The sequence below is a fragment of the Delphinus delphis genome, chromosome 13 (assembly GCF_949987515.2).
Source record: "Delphinus delphis chromosome 13, mDelDel1.2, whole genome shotgun sequence".
In the NCBI taxonomy this organism is placed as follows: domain Eukaryota; kingdom Metazoa; phylum Chordata; class Mammalia; order Artiodactyla; family Delphinidae; genus Delphinus; species Delphinus delphis.
Window position 1 is genome coordinate 6,402,817 of NC_082695.1, and position 17,646 is coordinate 6,420,462.

General features: G+C 46.9%; 1 protein-coding gene across 3 annotated transcripts; it reads right to left on the reverse strand.

The window, feature by feature from the left end:
* Positions 1–211: 211 nt before the first annotated feature.
* On the reverse strand, positions 212–16,060 carry DDX55 (DEAD-box helicase 55). 3 transcript variants are annotated; one of them, XM_060027914.1, is made up of 14 exons: positions 15,929–16,060; positions 13,291–13,341; positions 13,111–13,197; positions 11,843–11,934; positions 11,700–11,762; positions 9,678–9,827; positions 8,535–8,724; positions 6,978–7,060; positions 4,968–5,099; positions 4,029–4,121; positions 2,847–2,961; positions 2,218–2,386; positions 912–1,204; positions 212–656 (listed from the first exon to the last, which is right to left on the reverse strand). In XM_060027914.1, exons 1-14 carry the CDS (start codon positions 16,034–16,036, stop codon positions 480–482), a joined length of 1,803 nt encoding a protein of 600 aa, XP_059883897.1. In that variant the 5' UTR covers positions 16,037–16,060; the 3' UTR covers positions 212–479. The 3 variants fall into 3 exon arrangements, with proteins under 3 accessions (XP_059883897.1, XP_059883899.1, XP_059883898.1); XM_060027916.1 differs by lacking the exon at positions 15,929–16,060 and adding an exon at positions 15,635–15,789; XM_060027915.1 differs by lacking the exon at positions 4,029–4,121.
* Positions 16,061–17,646: the final 1,586 nt, after the last annotated feature.

The following is a 17,646-nucleotide window of genomic DNA, read 5'->3' on the forward strand; positions in this document are numbered from 1 at the left end:
AATAAAACAGTACTGGGGGCTGTGCAGGGGTTCTGCACAGTACATCAAAGAGAGAACTGAAGTCCAGGGAGAAGGACATCCAGGGAGATCAGGTGCCTGAAAACACTGAGGAATTTTAAAAGGCCTAAAATCAAGTCTACATCAGTATCTCTGTGTTAAAAACTAAGTATAAAATAGCCACCGAACAATGAGCTCTTTGAGTAACCCATCAAAATAAATACTGACATCTGTTATTTACACTCAGTTAATTTACATTTTCTTCTGTTAGACTCCAAAGGCTGGTATGTTTTCCATAAAATATTCATGAGCGTGAAACCCCTCACATGGCCGTCTACAACAGCAGCTTTGGGAGAGGTGGTTCTTCCCGGACGTCTGCTGAAGTTCTGCTGTTCAGTACACGCGAGCGCAAGCTATCTGCGAGCGCAGGGCAGCTTGTGGCATTCCCGTTGCTCTCGTGCACTTCGCCTGAGCGGCAGGAATCAGCAGTCATCTTCCAAATCTGAGATCCCCAAATCTGCTGTCTTGACTGATCCTGTGCCACTTGTCAACAGCCCCTTCTCGAGTTCTTCTTCAGTAATTTTGCCTTTTTTAAACTTTTTCAAGAGCCTTGTGTCATTAAGAAGTTCTTCCATGTCCTCATCTTCGATATCAGAACCCTGAGTACAGAAGAGATCAACAAGCTACTGAATTTCTCAGCAACAGTGTTCTAAGTGAAACCAGCAATTTTTAATCAGTAACTAGCTTAGATCAGCTTCCACAAACAGCGCATTCCCCACCCAAGCCACCAAGGGAGTATAGAAATCTGAGAGTCCTATGCAATTCCTATTAGAAGATAACTATATACTACACTTCAGTGAAACTTGTTCAGAATTCTAAGTTGAGTATTTAAATAATAAAAATGCAAACTTTACCTCTTCCCTTTTCCTTTTTTCACTCCGTTTTTTCTTCTTTTCCTTTTTGGCCTTCTGCTTTGACCAAGCTTTATTTTTTATGAATTTTCTTCTCCCTTCATTTTCTGTTTTCTCTTTTCTTTGTTGCTCCAATAGCTTCTGCCTCTGCTTTTCTCTGATTTTATCTTTAAATGGAATGGTGTCTGTACTGACGTCCACAGGCACGAAATCTGGAAACTGCTTTCCTCTCAGCTCTGGCATCTTGGGCATCCTCAGCAGGCCAAAACCTCGAGCAAGACTTGCAAAATCGAGATCTGATTAAACCAAAACACTGCAGTTAGCACACCCAAAATAGGATTATAGGCATCAACCCACAGAACATTCATAGCAATATAATTTTGTCTACCTAAATGACCTAATGGGCTCATTTTAATTAGAATTAAAATAATTACATTTTTACTAAAAAGGAATACTCAGCAGCCAGTGTATTCTGTCTACTCAAACCCAAGGAAGACTGTCTTTTATTTTATTTTTATTTATTTTTTTGGCTGTGCTGCACAGCACACGGGATCTTAGTTCCCCGACCAGGGATCGAACCCATGCTCCCTGCAGTGGAAGCTCGGAGTCCTAACCACCAGATCACCAGGGAATTCCCAGGAAGACTTTCTTTTAAATGTTTAGAATACATTAAACCTGGCATAGGCCTGACTTTTTTTTGTTTAACATCTTTATTGGAGTATAATTGCTTTACAATGGAGTGTTAGTTTCTGCTTTACAACAAAATGAATGTTATATATATATATACCTATGTTCCCATATCTCTTCCCTCTTGCGTCTCCCTCCCTCCCTCCCACCCTCCCTATCCCACCCCTCCAGGTGGTCACAAAGCACCGAGCTGATCTCCCTGTGCTATGCGGCTGCTTCCCACTAGCTAGCTACCTTACGTTTGGTAGTGTATAAATGTCCATGCCTCTCTCTCGCTTTGTCACAGCTTACCCTTCCCCCTCCCCATATCCTCGAGTCCATTCTCTAGTAGGTCTGTGTCTTTATTCCCATCTTACCCCTAGGTTCTTCATGACATTTTTTTTTCTTAAATTCCATATATATGTGTTAGCATACGGTATTTGTCTCTCTTTCTGACTTCACTCTGTATGACAGACTCTAGGTCTATCCACCTCCTTACAAATAGCTCAATTTCGTTTCTTTTTATGGCTGAGTAATAAGGCCTGACGTTTTTATAAAACAAAGCAGTTTCATACTTGTAGTACTTCTAAAACCACCAGATGTTTCAGACGGAGATAAAATTATGTGAAGAAGTCCAACTTACCCTTTAATCTGAAGATGAGGTTACACTCATGCTTTGCATAAGCCTGGACGAACGACACAAAAGCCTTCATGCCCTTTTCAAACACAGCTCTGTCGGCCAGGGCCATGGACTTGAGCTTTGGAAGGAGGTCTACTGTGTTCTTCTGGACTTTCATCTCCTGCAGGGGGCACTGCATAGGGACCACAGCGTCACTTCTGGCTGGAATCACCTCATCCCCAACCAAGGCTACCCCATAAGAGCCAGTGCCAATAAAACCAAAGGCAGAACAATCCATTTTAATCTTAAAGCAGAGGCCTGGAAGCCCAAATCCAAGCAAAGTATTTTACTTGGTCCAGAAAGTATTTAAAAAATTTTAAAGCAAGGTTTAAAATGAGATTTTACCTAACAATCCTGATTTCTGCTTGGAAAGTATGGTAACATAGGTCTATGTTCCCAACTAGTGATACTTAGCTGGGGCCGAGCAGTGGCCATACAGCCATAAAGCCAGCCAGGTTCCCGCACGGACATCACCAGCCTGGCCCCTGTGTGCTGCAACCCCTAATCTAAGTTCTGGACCCCACTTGCTGGAAAAGAACTTTTTCAACTACCCCAGCACTGGACATTCCATAGGAAAAAGGAAGACAGCTTACTTTCTGGTTAATTGCAAGGAAACTGACGTACGACTCTTCCATGGGAAGGAGAAACACAAGTGCGCTGCCGCCGTGGCCGATGCGGGCTGTGCGGCCACAGCGATGCACGAAGGCACTGTGAACAACAAGGAGCGGGAGCGTGGTCACCACGTGACGGTGGCCGAGCAGAGCACAGGCGTGCAGCCGCACGGCTGATGCACCTAAAATGACCCGAGGAGCTCCATCCCAACCCGCCGCTTATTAGTGCTACAGAAGAGCTGGCTATTAAAGTACACGTGCAAACCAGAGAGGGTTCTGTTAGACATTTACTATGAACTATAAAACTTTTAAATTTATGCCTATCTGACGGTATAGGTAGGAGGAAGCAGTCTCAGTAGAAAAACTGAAAAACAATGAAAAGCGTAAAAAAGAAAATAAAAGTGACCTATGAGGAACCCCCCCCCCACAGGAAGTAACAACTATTGCTTAGGAGTTTGTATTTACAGGTGCTTTCCTATGTTTGGAGGCATTTATCAGGAATATATGCTTGCTTTCAGATAATAACTGACATCTTCATATATGGTGTATATATTGTTCTCCTTTAAACACTCTATCATGTGCATTTCTGCAAGAACTTTAAGGGACTTCCTTGATGGCCCAATGGTTAATACTCTGCACTTCCAATGCAGGGGGCATGGGTTCCATCCCTGGTCAAGGAAGTAAGATCCCACATGCTGTGTGGCGCAGCCAAAATATTTAAAAATAAGTAAATTAAAAAGATCTATTAAAAAGTATTTGAGGGGGCTTCCCTGGTGGTGCAGTGGTTGAGAGTCTGCCTGCCGATGCAGGGGACGCGGGTTCGTGCCCCGGTCCGGGAAGATCCCACATGCCACAGAGCGGCTGGGCCCGTGAGCCATGGCCGCTGAGCCTGCGTGTCCGGAGCCTGTGCTCCACAACGGGAGAGGCCACAACAGTGAGAGGCCCGCGTACCGCAAAAAAAAAAAAAAAAAAGTATTTGAAAATGACTGAAATTTCAGTGATAATATAGTATCACTATTGACCTATCAATGATAACTCACCAGTTCCCCTATTTTTGTTATTTCATAATGTTTTGACAACCACCATTATGTTTTCTTCCTCAGGATTCCTATTTCATTAGCCTAGATTCCTAGACAGAGTGGGTAACATTCTCTCATGCTGTACCTGGCATTGCTGGGAGGGTCGTACTGCAAAACCCAGTTTACTTCAGGAATATCTATTCCTCGGGCCATCACATCAGTGCACACTAAAATCCCACTAGAAAATGAGAAAACACCACACTGAGTAAGGAGGCCACTATTTCCCTCACCATCAAGCAGTCTTTACTGAGGGATAACAGTAATAACATAGGTTGCAGAATCTCTCACAGAAGCAAATATACAGGAATAACATTTTGATTTTTCTTCCTCCTAAGAACCTCTAGGACTTTACAAGTTGAGAGTGAAATCTGTAAAGAGGTGGGGAGGAAACACTGAAAAGATTTTTTAAATTAGCATATTTCCATTGAGGGAAAAGAAAAAAAAAAAACCCACAGTATTTGGTCTAATCCTTTGCAGCCGTTTTAAAAAAACAAATGAAATTTTCCCTCCCAGACTGTCATGTATCCATCAATTCTATCACTTTGCCTAAAAGATTGCTTTTAACATAGCCAGAAGGCTCAATGATTAAGAAACACAGAGAAGTATTATTTCTATGCACAAACAGAATCAAGTTATGATCACTAGAGCCACAAGTTCCCTACAGCCTAGCCACCAGCTGACAATCTACAGCCTTTAAGGGTTGCTCCTGTCTGTTCCGTCATTCAACAAACAGCTACCAAAGCCCCACTGGGGGAGCGAACACAACACACAGGTTCCCGTTCTTATGGAGCTTACAACCTAGCAGGGAAGTTGACAGATAAGTAAGGAAGTCAGTGTAGCAAAGTGTAATGGGGTCAGGATAGAGGGCAGGGGCTCTGGATATTTATACAGAGAAGATGTGATAACCAGGCTGAGGAGGAAGAGAGTTCCAGGCAGGGAAACACATGTGAGGGTTTCGAGGCAGAGCGACCTGCAAAAGAGCGGAGTGGCTGGAGATCCGCCATCTCCAAGGAAGCCAACCCACCTTTGCAATTTGCGGAACTCCGTGAAGATCTTATTGCGCTTATATTTCATCTTTCCGTGAATGCACATTACCTTCACGCCCTTCACCAGGGCCTCCAGAGCCTTTCCATAGTATTCCACGCAGGCGCAAGTGCTGCGAGAGGGGACAGAGGGCTTAGAGTCGTAGGCCGCCTTGGTCCTCCTGCGATGGGGGGAGGGAGGCCGCAAGCACTAGATGCAGTGGGGACCACCCAGTCGTCCCAGGAGACTGCAGAGGAGAATGGCTGTGCTTATCATCCACAACTAAGCTCTCGGCCAGGGGAAGGCCAATCTTCTGACAAAACCCCTTCAGCAGGAGTTAAAACCCAAACAACGTGTTCCTCCTGTCTAAAGCTGTTCTAGCAAGGGGATCTCCCTGGCTCCCGGAGGAACTAATTAAACGGAAGGAGTCCTTCTCAACAAGAACGATGACGTCTTAAATATAGCTTTACTCCTGCTTTTCTTTCAGGGAACTGCTTCTTCCCCATTCAGTGCAGTTCCCAAGGGCTCAGCAGAAGTCATACCTATCAGGTCCTCTATCCTGGATATTGGACTTGGAGTCGAGGACAAAAGTGGACTGGAGCAGGGTCATCCCAATGAGGCTGTGCCCTAAAGAGATGGCCATCTGGGTCCCCCAGATCCTGTCTTCCCTAGAGGCGGTGCACCCAACTTTCTCTTTGAGTCTGTGAGCTCCCTACACAGCCCCCTTCTAATAAAGTTCACCTTTTTTATTTGAGGGATTCCAAAAGGATGTCACATCCTTTTGTAGATGAGGGACCTGAAGCGTCCAGAGAGGCAGTACAAGTGAGTGGCAGAGAACCAGAAGGAAGGTGTGATTCCGTCTCCCATGTTCTCCCACTACACCAGGCTGCAGGATTCCAATTCGGGCTAACTCCTGTCTAAATCTCCTGTCTTAAACACCTGTGGCTAACTGACTGCTGCCAGATTCCCCAGTTTCCACCAAGAGTCACATCAGTACATAATAAAGCAGTTTTGCACACTAGGGTCACAACCCACAGATCCTGAAGGCAATCTGGTGGGTTCTGAAATCAATTTAGTGAGTCTGGACCAACCAGCATTTTTAAAAAATTAGAGCAGAACAGAACAGAAAGCATCAGAATGCATCCCACCTAGTCAAATGCAGTTTTATGAAATCTTTGTTTCAGTTTCGTGTGTGTGTGTGTGTGTGTGTGTGTGGTGTGTGTGTGCACCAGGTTGTATTTCTAACTGTGGGACAGTACAGCTAATGCATTTTATTGGTGACATGATGGATGGAAAAGAAACATAAAATTATTTTGGTATTGCCAAAAAGACAACACCACAGGTATATCTGGAGGCGGAAAAAAACAGCCCAAAGGATGCACACAACTGTTCCTATCTTGCGCTCTGACAACAGGACACACCCCAGTGTGGCAGACACTAGGCTGGTGGATCAAACACCCTCCCAACCACTTCCTCCTTCACCTCCCTCTACTACAGAGGCTGGGACAGCTACCCACTTGTTTTTTTCCCATCTCCTAAAGTGAGGGGCTGCTGGGTGACCCACCTTTGGCCCATACAACGAAAGCAGAAGTCAGCTTGGGAGGGGGCTGTCTGAGAAAGTCTTTTGCTTTTCTGATTAAAAGGGTTGGATATAGCAAGCACTGCCCTTCCCCCTCTCCCTGCCTTTCCTCTTTTATCTGCTTTCAATGCAAACGTGGCAGCAGGTGTCACAGTGGTCATCTTAAAACTAGGAGGTGACCTACAGGAAGGAAAGGCCAAGACAGTTAAAGAAACACTGGTGTTGACGTTGCCGAGACAGAAACCAATGTCAGGAACTGCCTACCTCTGGACTTCTTTTTACAGGAGAAAAATAAACCTCTCCAGCTTGAGCTGCAGAAGTCATTAGCAGCCAAACACATTCCTAACAGACAAACAACCTGAAGGGAATTCCAAACCTGAAGGCTACACACATGTGCACGTTCTGGGTGTGGCTGAACCCCCGAAGTATTACCTGAAGAAGACCAGGTGTTTTTCCTGCTTATGATTTCGAAGAAAATGTACCAGCTGATTAAATTTCTCATCTGCCTTACATACCTACAAAATAAAAAGGAAAACCAATAAAATAAAAACAAATTTGCTGAAAATAATAACCCCATAGCTATTTTCAGTTTCGACCTTAAATTTTAAGGAATCTAATTTCCTCCACGAAAAGGGACAGACTTTCGTCAGAATGTTACTCAGTCTACCGAGATGAGAATAAACATCAGCCTGGGCTGCTGACACACGTAAGTCACAAAGTCATTAACTGAGGACAGGGAGTCACCCAGTGCAGTAAGTACCTCCCAAACCCCAACATGCAGACAGCGCCATGCTGGCCATAACACCACCCCCGGGGAGGTCTTTAAAATGCAGATCCTTGGACACAGCATACAGATTACGATTCATAGCTGTGGAATTGGACCCAAGGGTCCGTATTACTTAAGAGTGCCCAGGGGCTTCCCTGGTGGCGCAGTGGTTGAGAGTCCGCCTGCTGATGCAGGGAACACGGGTTCGTGCCCCGGTCCAGGAAGATCCCACATGCCGTGAAGCGGCTGGGCCCGTGAGCCATGGCCGCTGGGGCTGTGCGTCCGGAGCCTGTGCTCCGCAACGGGAGAGGCCACAACAGTGAGAGGCCCGCATACCGCAAAAAAAAAAAAAAATGTGTCACAGGGTGTCATTTTATAGATTTAGTTTCCTAGAAAACTGAAAGCCAGTCTCTAGAGCACTTATTTTTGGCTTGCTTATTTTTTTTTTTTTTTGCCCGTGCCGCACAGCATGCAGAATGTTAGTTCCCCAACCAGGGATCAAAGCCGTGCCCCCGCAGTGGAAGCACAGAGTCTTAACCACTGGACAGCCAGGGAAGTCCCATTTGCTTGTTTATTTGTTTTAATTGCTAAGAGTTAACATATATCAGTGGGAACACCGTATACCATATTGATAAAACTTGGAAAATCTAATAAGTTGTTAAAACAATTATTATAGCTGATCATTTAGAAGGAAAAACAGGACTTCCCTGGTAGTCCAATGGTTAGGACTCCGTGCTTCCACTTGCAGGGGGCGGGTTCGACCCCTGGTCGGGGGACTAAGATCCCGCGTGCTGTGCGGCACGGCCCCAAAAAAACCATAACTAAGCTTACTGAAAGCAGTTCAAGTCAAAAAAAATTAGTAACTTTTTTCAGTAAATTGCTTTGGCTTTTAATACTTGTTTTAGTTTTTCCAGCTTTACTGAGGTACAATTGGCAAATAAAAATTGTACATATTTAAGCATATTTACACGTTAAAAATCTATACATGTATACATTGAAGGTGTACGAAGTGATGACATGTGCGTACACTGTGAAATGATTATCGTAATCAAGTGAATTAACACACCGATCACCTCACATAGCTCCCTTTTGTATTTGAAGAACTACTCTGTTAGCAAATTTCAAGCACACGACACTGTTAACCCCAGTTCCCACGCTGTACCTTAGACCCCTACATCCTCCTCGATGGCCTGCAGGAGTCAGTGAGACCACCCAGCGCTCACCATGTAGTAGTTCTCCAGGCGGGAGGGGGTCTTCTGCGTGCTGCTGGCCGCCGCGCCCTTCTCCTTCACCGAGATGCGCACAGGGTTCCGGAGGCCTGCTCTCACCAGGTTCTCCACTTCTTGTGTCTGAGTGGCCGAGAAGAGGCCCGTTCTCCTCTGCTTCGGCAAAAACTCCAAGATGGTGTTTATGCTAAAAAGAGAGGGCTCATCTTAACCCCTCACTTATCAGCATAATCAAAAAATGGTGTTTTATGATACTAAACAGGTTATTTTAAAAGACTGAAAACCATCACAATATTTATAGTAGCTACTACTGGGAGGTGAGATTATGGGCGACCTTCATTTCTTCTTTATACTCTCATTTTCCCAAGGTTTCTTCAATGTAAGCATATAATTTTACTTTTACAATGGGGGGCAATTAAAAGAGTGAAATTAAGACAAAATTTTTTGAGACTAAAAACCATGAAACTGTACACTTTACATGGGTGAACTGTGTAACATATGAATTATATCCCAATAAAGCTACTTACTTTTTTAAAACTCACAGAAACTTTTAAAGAAGCCATGAAGGAAAACACATCTTAAGAACATCAAAGACATAAGAAATGGAATTTAAATTGTGTGGTAGAATCTGAAGGATTAATCAACCTAATGATTTGAAATTCACATGTGGGGACTTCCCTGGTGGCGCAGTGGTTAAGAATCCGCCTGCCAATGCAGGGGATACGGGTTCAAGCCCTGGTCCGGGAAGATCCCACGTGCCGTAGAACAACTAAGCCCGTGCGCCACAACTACTGAGCCTGCACTCTAGAGCCCGGGAGCCACAACTACTGAGCCTGCATGCCACAGCTACTGAAGCCCACGCGCCTAGAGCCCGTGCTCCGCAACGAGAGAAGCCTCCGCAATGAGAAGCCCGTGTACCCTATGAACAGTAGCCCCCGCTCACCACAACTAGAGAAAGCCAGCACGCAGCAATGAAGACCCAACGCACCCAAAAAAAAAATAAACAAATAAATAAATTTATTTAAAAAAAGAAATTCACATGTGGCTAATAGAGACAGTCATGGAGTAATAAAGGAATTCCATCTTGAGCTCCCTTTCATCCTGTGTCACCCGAAGCCCACGAAGTCCAAACTCCAGTACCTCGCCTCGAACCCCATATCCAGAAGCCTGTCCGCTTCATCCAACACCAGGACCTCCAGGGACCTCACGCAGCTGGCCAGATCCAGGCCCTCTGCCTTCCTTCGGAACATGTCCTCCAGGCGGCCTGGGGTTGCCACAATGATGTTCCCACTATGAAAACAAAGTTAACATTTACCGCACTCGCTGGATCTCGGGGACCTCTGTGATTCCAAACACCAAGTTTTGTATTCCCCCCAGCAAAAGTCATCTAAAATGCCAGCGAAGAGAAGGGAGACCACCACAGTGGGAAGAGAAGGCTGCGCCGTGAGGGCACAGGTCTGGGTTCCAGGCTGAGATCAAGGGCAGGGCTCAGCAAACTGGCTCTTAGGTCACATCTGGACTCAGCTGTTTTCGCAACATTTTATTGGCATGTAATTACACATCCTCCTTCATTCATGGGTTGCCTCTGGCGGCTTTCACACGATAACAGCAGAGGTGAGCTGTTATGACACAGACTGTGTGATCGACAAAGCTACAATAATTACCATCTACTCCTTTACAGAAAGGGTTTGCTGACTCCCTGACTTTACTCAACCACTTTAGGTCCCAGGTCACTCATCTATAAAATGAGAATGTGAACAGAACTAGAGATAATTTTATGTAAAGACCACAAACGCAGACTGAAAGCCAAACGTGGCCCCCACAGACTGGGTGGCCTGCAGGAAAGTTCTGTTGTTTTTTTTAAATGTGAATTACATGCCAACAGTTAAAACAACCTGGAGATAACACACAGAAATCTGGAATTCCATATTCTTTTTAAAACATTCAAAACCTGGAGAACTGAGCCCAGAGTTCTGTGGGCAGCGATCAGCGGGAGGTGAGTACTCAGGCGTGAACTAGCCAGTCCCTCCCACTCCCCGCCCACCCCCTTCACATGTTTATATTATCCTCTGAGCCCTGTAGCAACTCGAGTCTGTGACCCCTGCTGCAAAGTATCTCCCGTTGTAGCTGGACACAGCAAGTGCTCAAGAAAAATAGTTTTCTTTATTGAGATTCACTGACAAACTGGGCACAAATTCTATTGCTGCTCATTACAAACCTTATTCATCATGGGACAATAAAATGCCAAGGAGTGATGGTCATCGCGTATTCAAACTCGCATTCCGAATGTTTATTAAACACCAGCCATGTGCTCAGCGCCTCACTAGGCTCTGAAGGTAAAATGCTGCCGGACAGACACCACCCCAACTTTCCCGAGCCTCCTGGAGACACGGAAGAGCCTGGCACGTGCAGCACCTGGGAGAACGCCAGCCCACTGTGGCAGCAGGGCCGGCTGTGAAGCGGGCAGCAGTGGAGAGTGGTGGCTCACAGGCCCTAGACAGACACTAGGATCTACCCCAAGGGCCAGGAGGAGCTACTGAAGAGCTTTCAGTGAGTGACATGACCCGACTGGCATTCTGGTTGCTACGCGGAGAGTGGACTATTGGGGGCAATGGTAGACACACACAGGAGAGAGAGAGACAGAGAAGCCACTGCAGGAGTCCAGGGGGGAAATGAGCAGGAGAGGTGGCGATGGGAAGGTTGACGGTTAGAGACGCGCTCTGGAGAGAAAACGCAGAGGACATGGTGCCAGCTGGCTGTCAGGGGGAGTGGAGGGGCCGGGACAAGCTGAGGCTGGGCCCCTCACTTCAGGAGAAGCAACAGGATGAACAGGAAGCAGATGAACAGGAAGCTCCAGACGAGGTGCAAGCCTGGGGATGAAAATTCCAAGCTCCTGTTGTAGACGCGTTTGCAACAGCTGTGAGATGCCTGGGGAGATGCCAAGCAGACAGGTGGATCATCTGTGTGTCTGGGGCTCGGGGCGAGGTCAGGGACCACCACGGGAGGGACGAGATCATGAGCCCGTGAGCAAAATGGGAGGTTGGCCTGAAGAAAGAACTTTTTGTGGGGAGGGGGCTTCTGAAGCGGAGGGTTTCCGGTTAAGCCTAGATCATGTGTCGATTCCTCTTGGGTTCAATGCCAAGAGCGAGCAAGGCAACTTACCCGTGTTCCTTAAACCTCGCAACATCCTCTCCAGGATTCCTGCCTCCGATCCAGAGAATCTGGCTAAAACAAGAAAAGTGTCTTTGAGCAGGTCAGGCAAAAATCACAGCCCATGGCTGACAGGGACCCTGCCTCCCATTTACCTGAACTGTGGGAAGGGCTTCGTGAAATGCGACAGGACCTCATCTATCTGAACAGCCAGCTCTCGCGTGGGTGTGATGATTATGGCGCCAACCTGCCCACGCGGGGGAAGGCACATGATTAGCAGCGCCCAGGGCTTGCAGAGCTGAACTCACACGAGACTGCACCCTCCACCTAATGGACGAAGGTTGCCAGAGAAACAGCACTTCCTGGGCTTTTTCAGCAGTGCCCGGTCATGCCCGGTCACAGTACACATCGAGAGTTGACCCTTGAATGATGTGGGGGTTGGGGATGTGAAACTTCTGCGTAGTCGAAAATCCATAAATTATTTATAGCTGGCTCTCCATACAACCGGTTTGGTTCCTCCATGTCCCAATTCCGCATCTAGGGATTAAACCAACCTCGGCTGGTGTAGACCTATAGTTATTCACTACTGAAAGAAACCCGCATTTAAGTGGACCTGCACCGTTCAAACCCATGCTGTTCAAAGGTCAACTGTAGTTTGAATTATAGTCAGTCCTCGTTCTGTTCTACAAAGTGGCCACATACGCTGTTAGTGAACACTGGACCATTGCCCCTGGGGAAACGGGGTTAGGTTCCTGCAAGCCTCTGGCCACATTTGTGTCGACCTATCAATACATAAGCTTCTTTTACACATATTTCTGTTTATAGATACCTTATTTTGTAAGTCAACTATACTTCAATTAAATTATTAAATAAAGACACCTCATTTAATATATACTGTTGATTCATTAACATTGAACTCATAGCCAACAGCACTATCAAAAGGAGCTTATGCAACATGTATTTTCTCCATAAGGCACATCACAGCCTCTCTGCACTCAGGAACATTCGATAGCGCTTCGGCACTATGTTTGGGGGTCATTTTAAACAGTGAAATCACCAAAAAAAAAAAAAAATCACAGCAGTAAGTTGACCGGGAAAAGGACACGTGCTTACAGCCTGAGAGCTGGAACGAGAAGGCAGTATCGCCCTGATGAGACTCGGCTGGGAAAGTGCCATCAGGCGACTCCCATTTGTCGCTGCCCCATACAGGTGCAGGCATGAGCACGACAGCACACTGAGTGCTGCTCTGGGGAGCTACAAACAAACGTTAGGCAGTAGGCACATTCATAAACACAGAGCCTGCAGGTAATGAGGACAGACTGTACTTTCTCCTTCTATATTTTTTCAAGCTTTTGACCAGCTTCTTCCTCAACTGTGAACTCTCCGATGACTAAGTGAAAATAAACCGTTTAGCTCTCCTCACCTGACTCTTTTTTAACTTCTCTTCCCTTCTCAGGAGAATCTCCAGGATGGGGATGATGAAAGCGAGTGTTTTGCCACTACCTGTGACCTGCAAAGGGCAGAAAGTTTCCGTCTGCTTTTCCTCACAGTTCATTTTGGAAGGAAAACAGGAAGACAAGCTGCATTTACACAAGGTACTCACCGCTTCTGCAGCAACATCTTTGTTTTTCATGAACAGAGGGATGGTTGCAGACTGAAGAGAGAGATGGCAGAGCACTGGTTAGGGGATGCCGTGACTCCACCGATGAGGCCCAAAGCCCAAGGAACACAAGGCTGGCCTTGGTCACACTGGACCCCACAACAAATTGGACTCCGATTACAGTCACCCACAGGGGCCCCAGTGGGGTCAGCTCACAGGTAATACAGCAGCGGTGTCTACACAGATGGCATGGAGGGGAAGTGAGCCAAGCTGGGATTTGGGGGTCCTGAGTTCTAGCCCTGCCTCGCCTACTCTTCCTCTCTGGACCAAGAAGGGTTTGAAGACACTGTGTTCCTTCCAGCTCTAGTATCACAAAACAACGATTTAAATAGGCCCTCTAATTATAAACACCGCAGAAAACCCACAGGGTTACAAGAGGCCTGGCCCTTTGGTTGCAGCAACAAGCAGCTGAACCTGAAGCAGACTCAGGTCTTGGCTTCAAGGTCGCCCCCTCCAGGACCACACTCCACTCCTGGTCCCCAGAGCCTGAGCTCACCCATTGCGGCACGTGTAGCACTTTTCTAACTGCTTCAACACAAGTAAGTCTCAGCCTGGGTGATTTCTGTGCCCGCAGGGAACATTTGGCAATGTCTGAAGACATTTGGGGTTGTCAAACAGGGTGGGGGGGCTTCCCTGGTGGCACAATGGTTAAGAACCCGCCTGCCAATGCAGGGGACATGGGTTTGAGCCCTGCTCCAGGAAGATCCCACATGCCGCGGAGCAACTAAGCCCGTGCGCCACAACTACTGAGCTTGCACTCTAGAGCCCGCATGACACAACTACTGAAGCCCACGTGCCACAACTACAGAAGCCCACGCGCCTAGAGCCTGTGCTCTGCAACAAGAGAAGCCACCGCAATGAGAAGCCCGCGCACCGCAACGAAGAGTAGCCCCCGCTCGCCGCAACTAGAGAAAGCCCACGCACAGCAAAGACTCAACACAGCCGAAAATAAAATAAATTTATTTAAAAAAAAAAGAATGAGATTTTTCATTTGTTTTTCACACTAAGTCCTCAAAATCCCCTGTACATTTTACACTTAGAGCACATCTCAATATGGACTCACCATGTTTCAAGTGTTCAACAGCCACAAGTGAGTGACTACCATAGTGGACAGCACCTAGACCATCGACTCCAATGGCAGACACTGGGTCTTGTCTACAGTCCCGAGGCATGGCACAGAGCACTGCCTGCTTCCTCCACACCTTTCCTGAGGAGCCTATGGACATCTCAACTTAACATTTCAAAACAGAACCCTCTTGATTTTCCCTCTGAAGCCTGTTATCCTTCCCAGCCTTCCTCATCTCAATAAATGATACCACCATCCACCCAGCTGCTAAGTCAAAAACCTCAGGGTCCCTGTAGATTCCTTCTTCATGAACCCCACATCTGGCCCCTCAGGAGCCCTAAAGCTATCCCAACATTGACTTTTCAATATCCACTGCGTCCTCTCTACTCCACGCCACCATCACCTCTAACTTGACAGTGGCCTCCAAATGGACCTCCTCACTTCTCCTCTTATTCCTCTAAAGTCTATTCTCTACGCCGCAGTCACATCCCTTCCCTTTCTGCACAGTTTCCCATGGAAGACAGCTTCCCGCTGCATTTAGAATAAAATACAAGCTCCTACAAGGAAGATCCTGCAAGATCCGGCACCCGGTTTGCTCACCTCTTACACTACTCATGCTGCTCCAGCCACAGAGGCCTTCCTTCTGTTCCTCCAAGCTCATTTCCAGCCCCAGGGCATTTGCACGGGCATTTCTCTTTGCTGGAATATCATGCCCCCAATCACCCCACAGCCAGGTCCTTCTCATTCAGGTAGCAGCTTAATGACACCTCCTCCGAGAGGCCTCCCCTATCTTATCTCCTATTCTGTACCTTCTTGTCACTGTCTCCTCCACAACACTTATCACCAGCTGAAATTACCTTATTCCTTTACCCCTTTCTCTCGGGCATTAGAAAACAAGGCCCATGAGTGGGGACCAACACTGCAAAATCCCTGGAGCCTAGAAAAAATTACCCAATACGTAGTTTGTCCTCAAGAAATTTCTTGAATAAATGAATAAACTGGACCAGGACACTTCACTTAGCCCAAGTAATAATAACAATGACAGCAGGTAACATTTATTGAGCGCCCATGATGTGCCCCAAATTGTCTTAGCTAATCTCCACAACAACCCTCTGGTAATACTATTTTCGTCATTTCACAGAGAAAGGAAATGAAACACAGAGAGGTTAAGCCATTTGCCCAAGGTCTCACAGCTAGAGGGGGTAGGGGGAGAATACGAACCAGGCACTTGGGTCCCAGCACCTAAGGGCGGGGTGGGGGGCGGTGAAGACCCTGGCACAGGTGAGCCGCCGCCTGCCGCCTCTGCCTGGCGATCATTAACCAGCTTGGCATCACCCGAGTCGGCGCAGCAGAAAGACGTGGCAAAAGTCCCAGCCGGAGGAGTAAAAACTCCAGGATGCGAGTCCTAACACCTACCGGCCGCATCCAATTAAGCGGCTGCCGGGCCCGCCCTGAACCTCCCCTTCCCCAGCTGCCCCCTGCGCACCGAGGGCCCACCTCCCCGGCCCCGGGTACCTGCACCGGCGTCATGTACGGGAAACCCAGCTCCCGCAGGACACCCAGCACCCGCGGGTGCAGCGGCACCGGGAGCGACTCCCAGGAGCCCTCCGTCACGTGCTCCATGGCTAGCTCCGCCACCGCAGCTACCAGTACTACGCCTCCCTGGCACACTTCCGCTTCCGCTCGCCAACAAGCCCCGCCCGGAACCGTGCTCCAGTCGCAAAGTTCCGGACGGCGGGGGAAGGCGCCCTCGCCGCAGGAGAGTGGAAAGCCGACAGCTGGCGGGTGAAAGCCGGCCGCGGGGGCCCGGCCATGGTGCCATTCGTCCAGCGCCTGGGCTCGGAGCGCCTTTCCACATCGAGCAGGCATTTGGGCGGGAGGGATTTTGCCCCGGCTCTCACACTTTCCCTGCCAGTCGGAAGCAGGGAAACACCGCGTCCTGGCCAAAGGACAGTAGGTCTGGAGGGAGTTGACAGAAATGTACCCCAGCCCGGGAGCCCCAAATATGCAAAACAGGGTCATGGTGGAGATCCACTGCCTACTACACAATAAATGTTGGTTTACTTCCGAGGAAGTGAGGTCAGAGACCTAAACAGGAACACTGCAGCTTATTCCTGTGTTCACCACTGGATTGACTCGTGCACGTGTACATTCATTCAGCAAGCTTTTACTGACCAGCTATTATGAGCTGGGCCCATACCTTTAGCTTGGCTTGCTCCCTTACATCCATCAGGACTTTTCAAATATCGTTTCAGTGATGCCTTCCTAATCCACTTACCCTGCTTTATTTTTCCGCCATATCATTTATCATTAATATGCCATATAATTTCTAAAAGGTAAATCCTAGGATAATGGGAATTTTTCAGTTCTATTTACCTCAGTGCCTACAACTGGTTACACACAGCAGTCATCCAAATATTTTAGGAATGAATAAATGGGGACAGTACTTATGCAAACTCCAGTCATCTCAAACTAGAAAGTGAAAGAGTAAAGAAAGCCTAAGGCAACATTTTCACTTTAATGCCATCATCACATCCTCAAAACGCCTTTGACAACTGTTTTATAAAATAGGACTTCCAAACAGGTCTGAAAGCAAAGACAGAAGGAAAACGCATAGCTGCATTTTCATTTTGGGGTCTACTTACTAATTTTCTGATCTGGGGACCCTTTCCAAGCCTGCTTATTTCCATAATGAGGATTATAATAGCACCCAAGGTAATAGATGTTTTGAGAAATAAATGAGGCAGACCATGTAAAGCGCTTAGCGTCAGCCAGAACATTACACAATGCTGGATAAACCATAGTTTCTTTTATTACTAGCAGGCCCTTAGTGTAATAGAGGAAGACGAAACATTTCTAAAGGCAGAGATCTAGATTCTGGTCCCATCAATCACTCTTCATCTGGGAGCCTTGGGCAAATCATTTGATCCCTTTTAAAGTTATTTCCCACATCCACAAACCAGATGGTTGAGTGAAAATAACTCAAACTTTTTTTCCAATGAAAAAAATACTTAAGATGTTAATAACACTCACCCATCAAAGGAATCACACGGGGAAACCTAAAATTGGTTCCTATTCACTATCCTCAAGTTTACAGACATAAAAAGTAACATATTTATAACAGGCATCATTACTCAGAAAACATGACATGTCTCATTTCAAATATGATTAGCAAGTTGGTATTTAACAAATATGAATTAATCGTTAATATATAAAACACAGAATACCAAGAC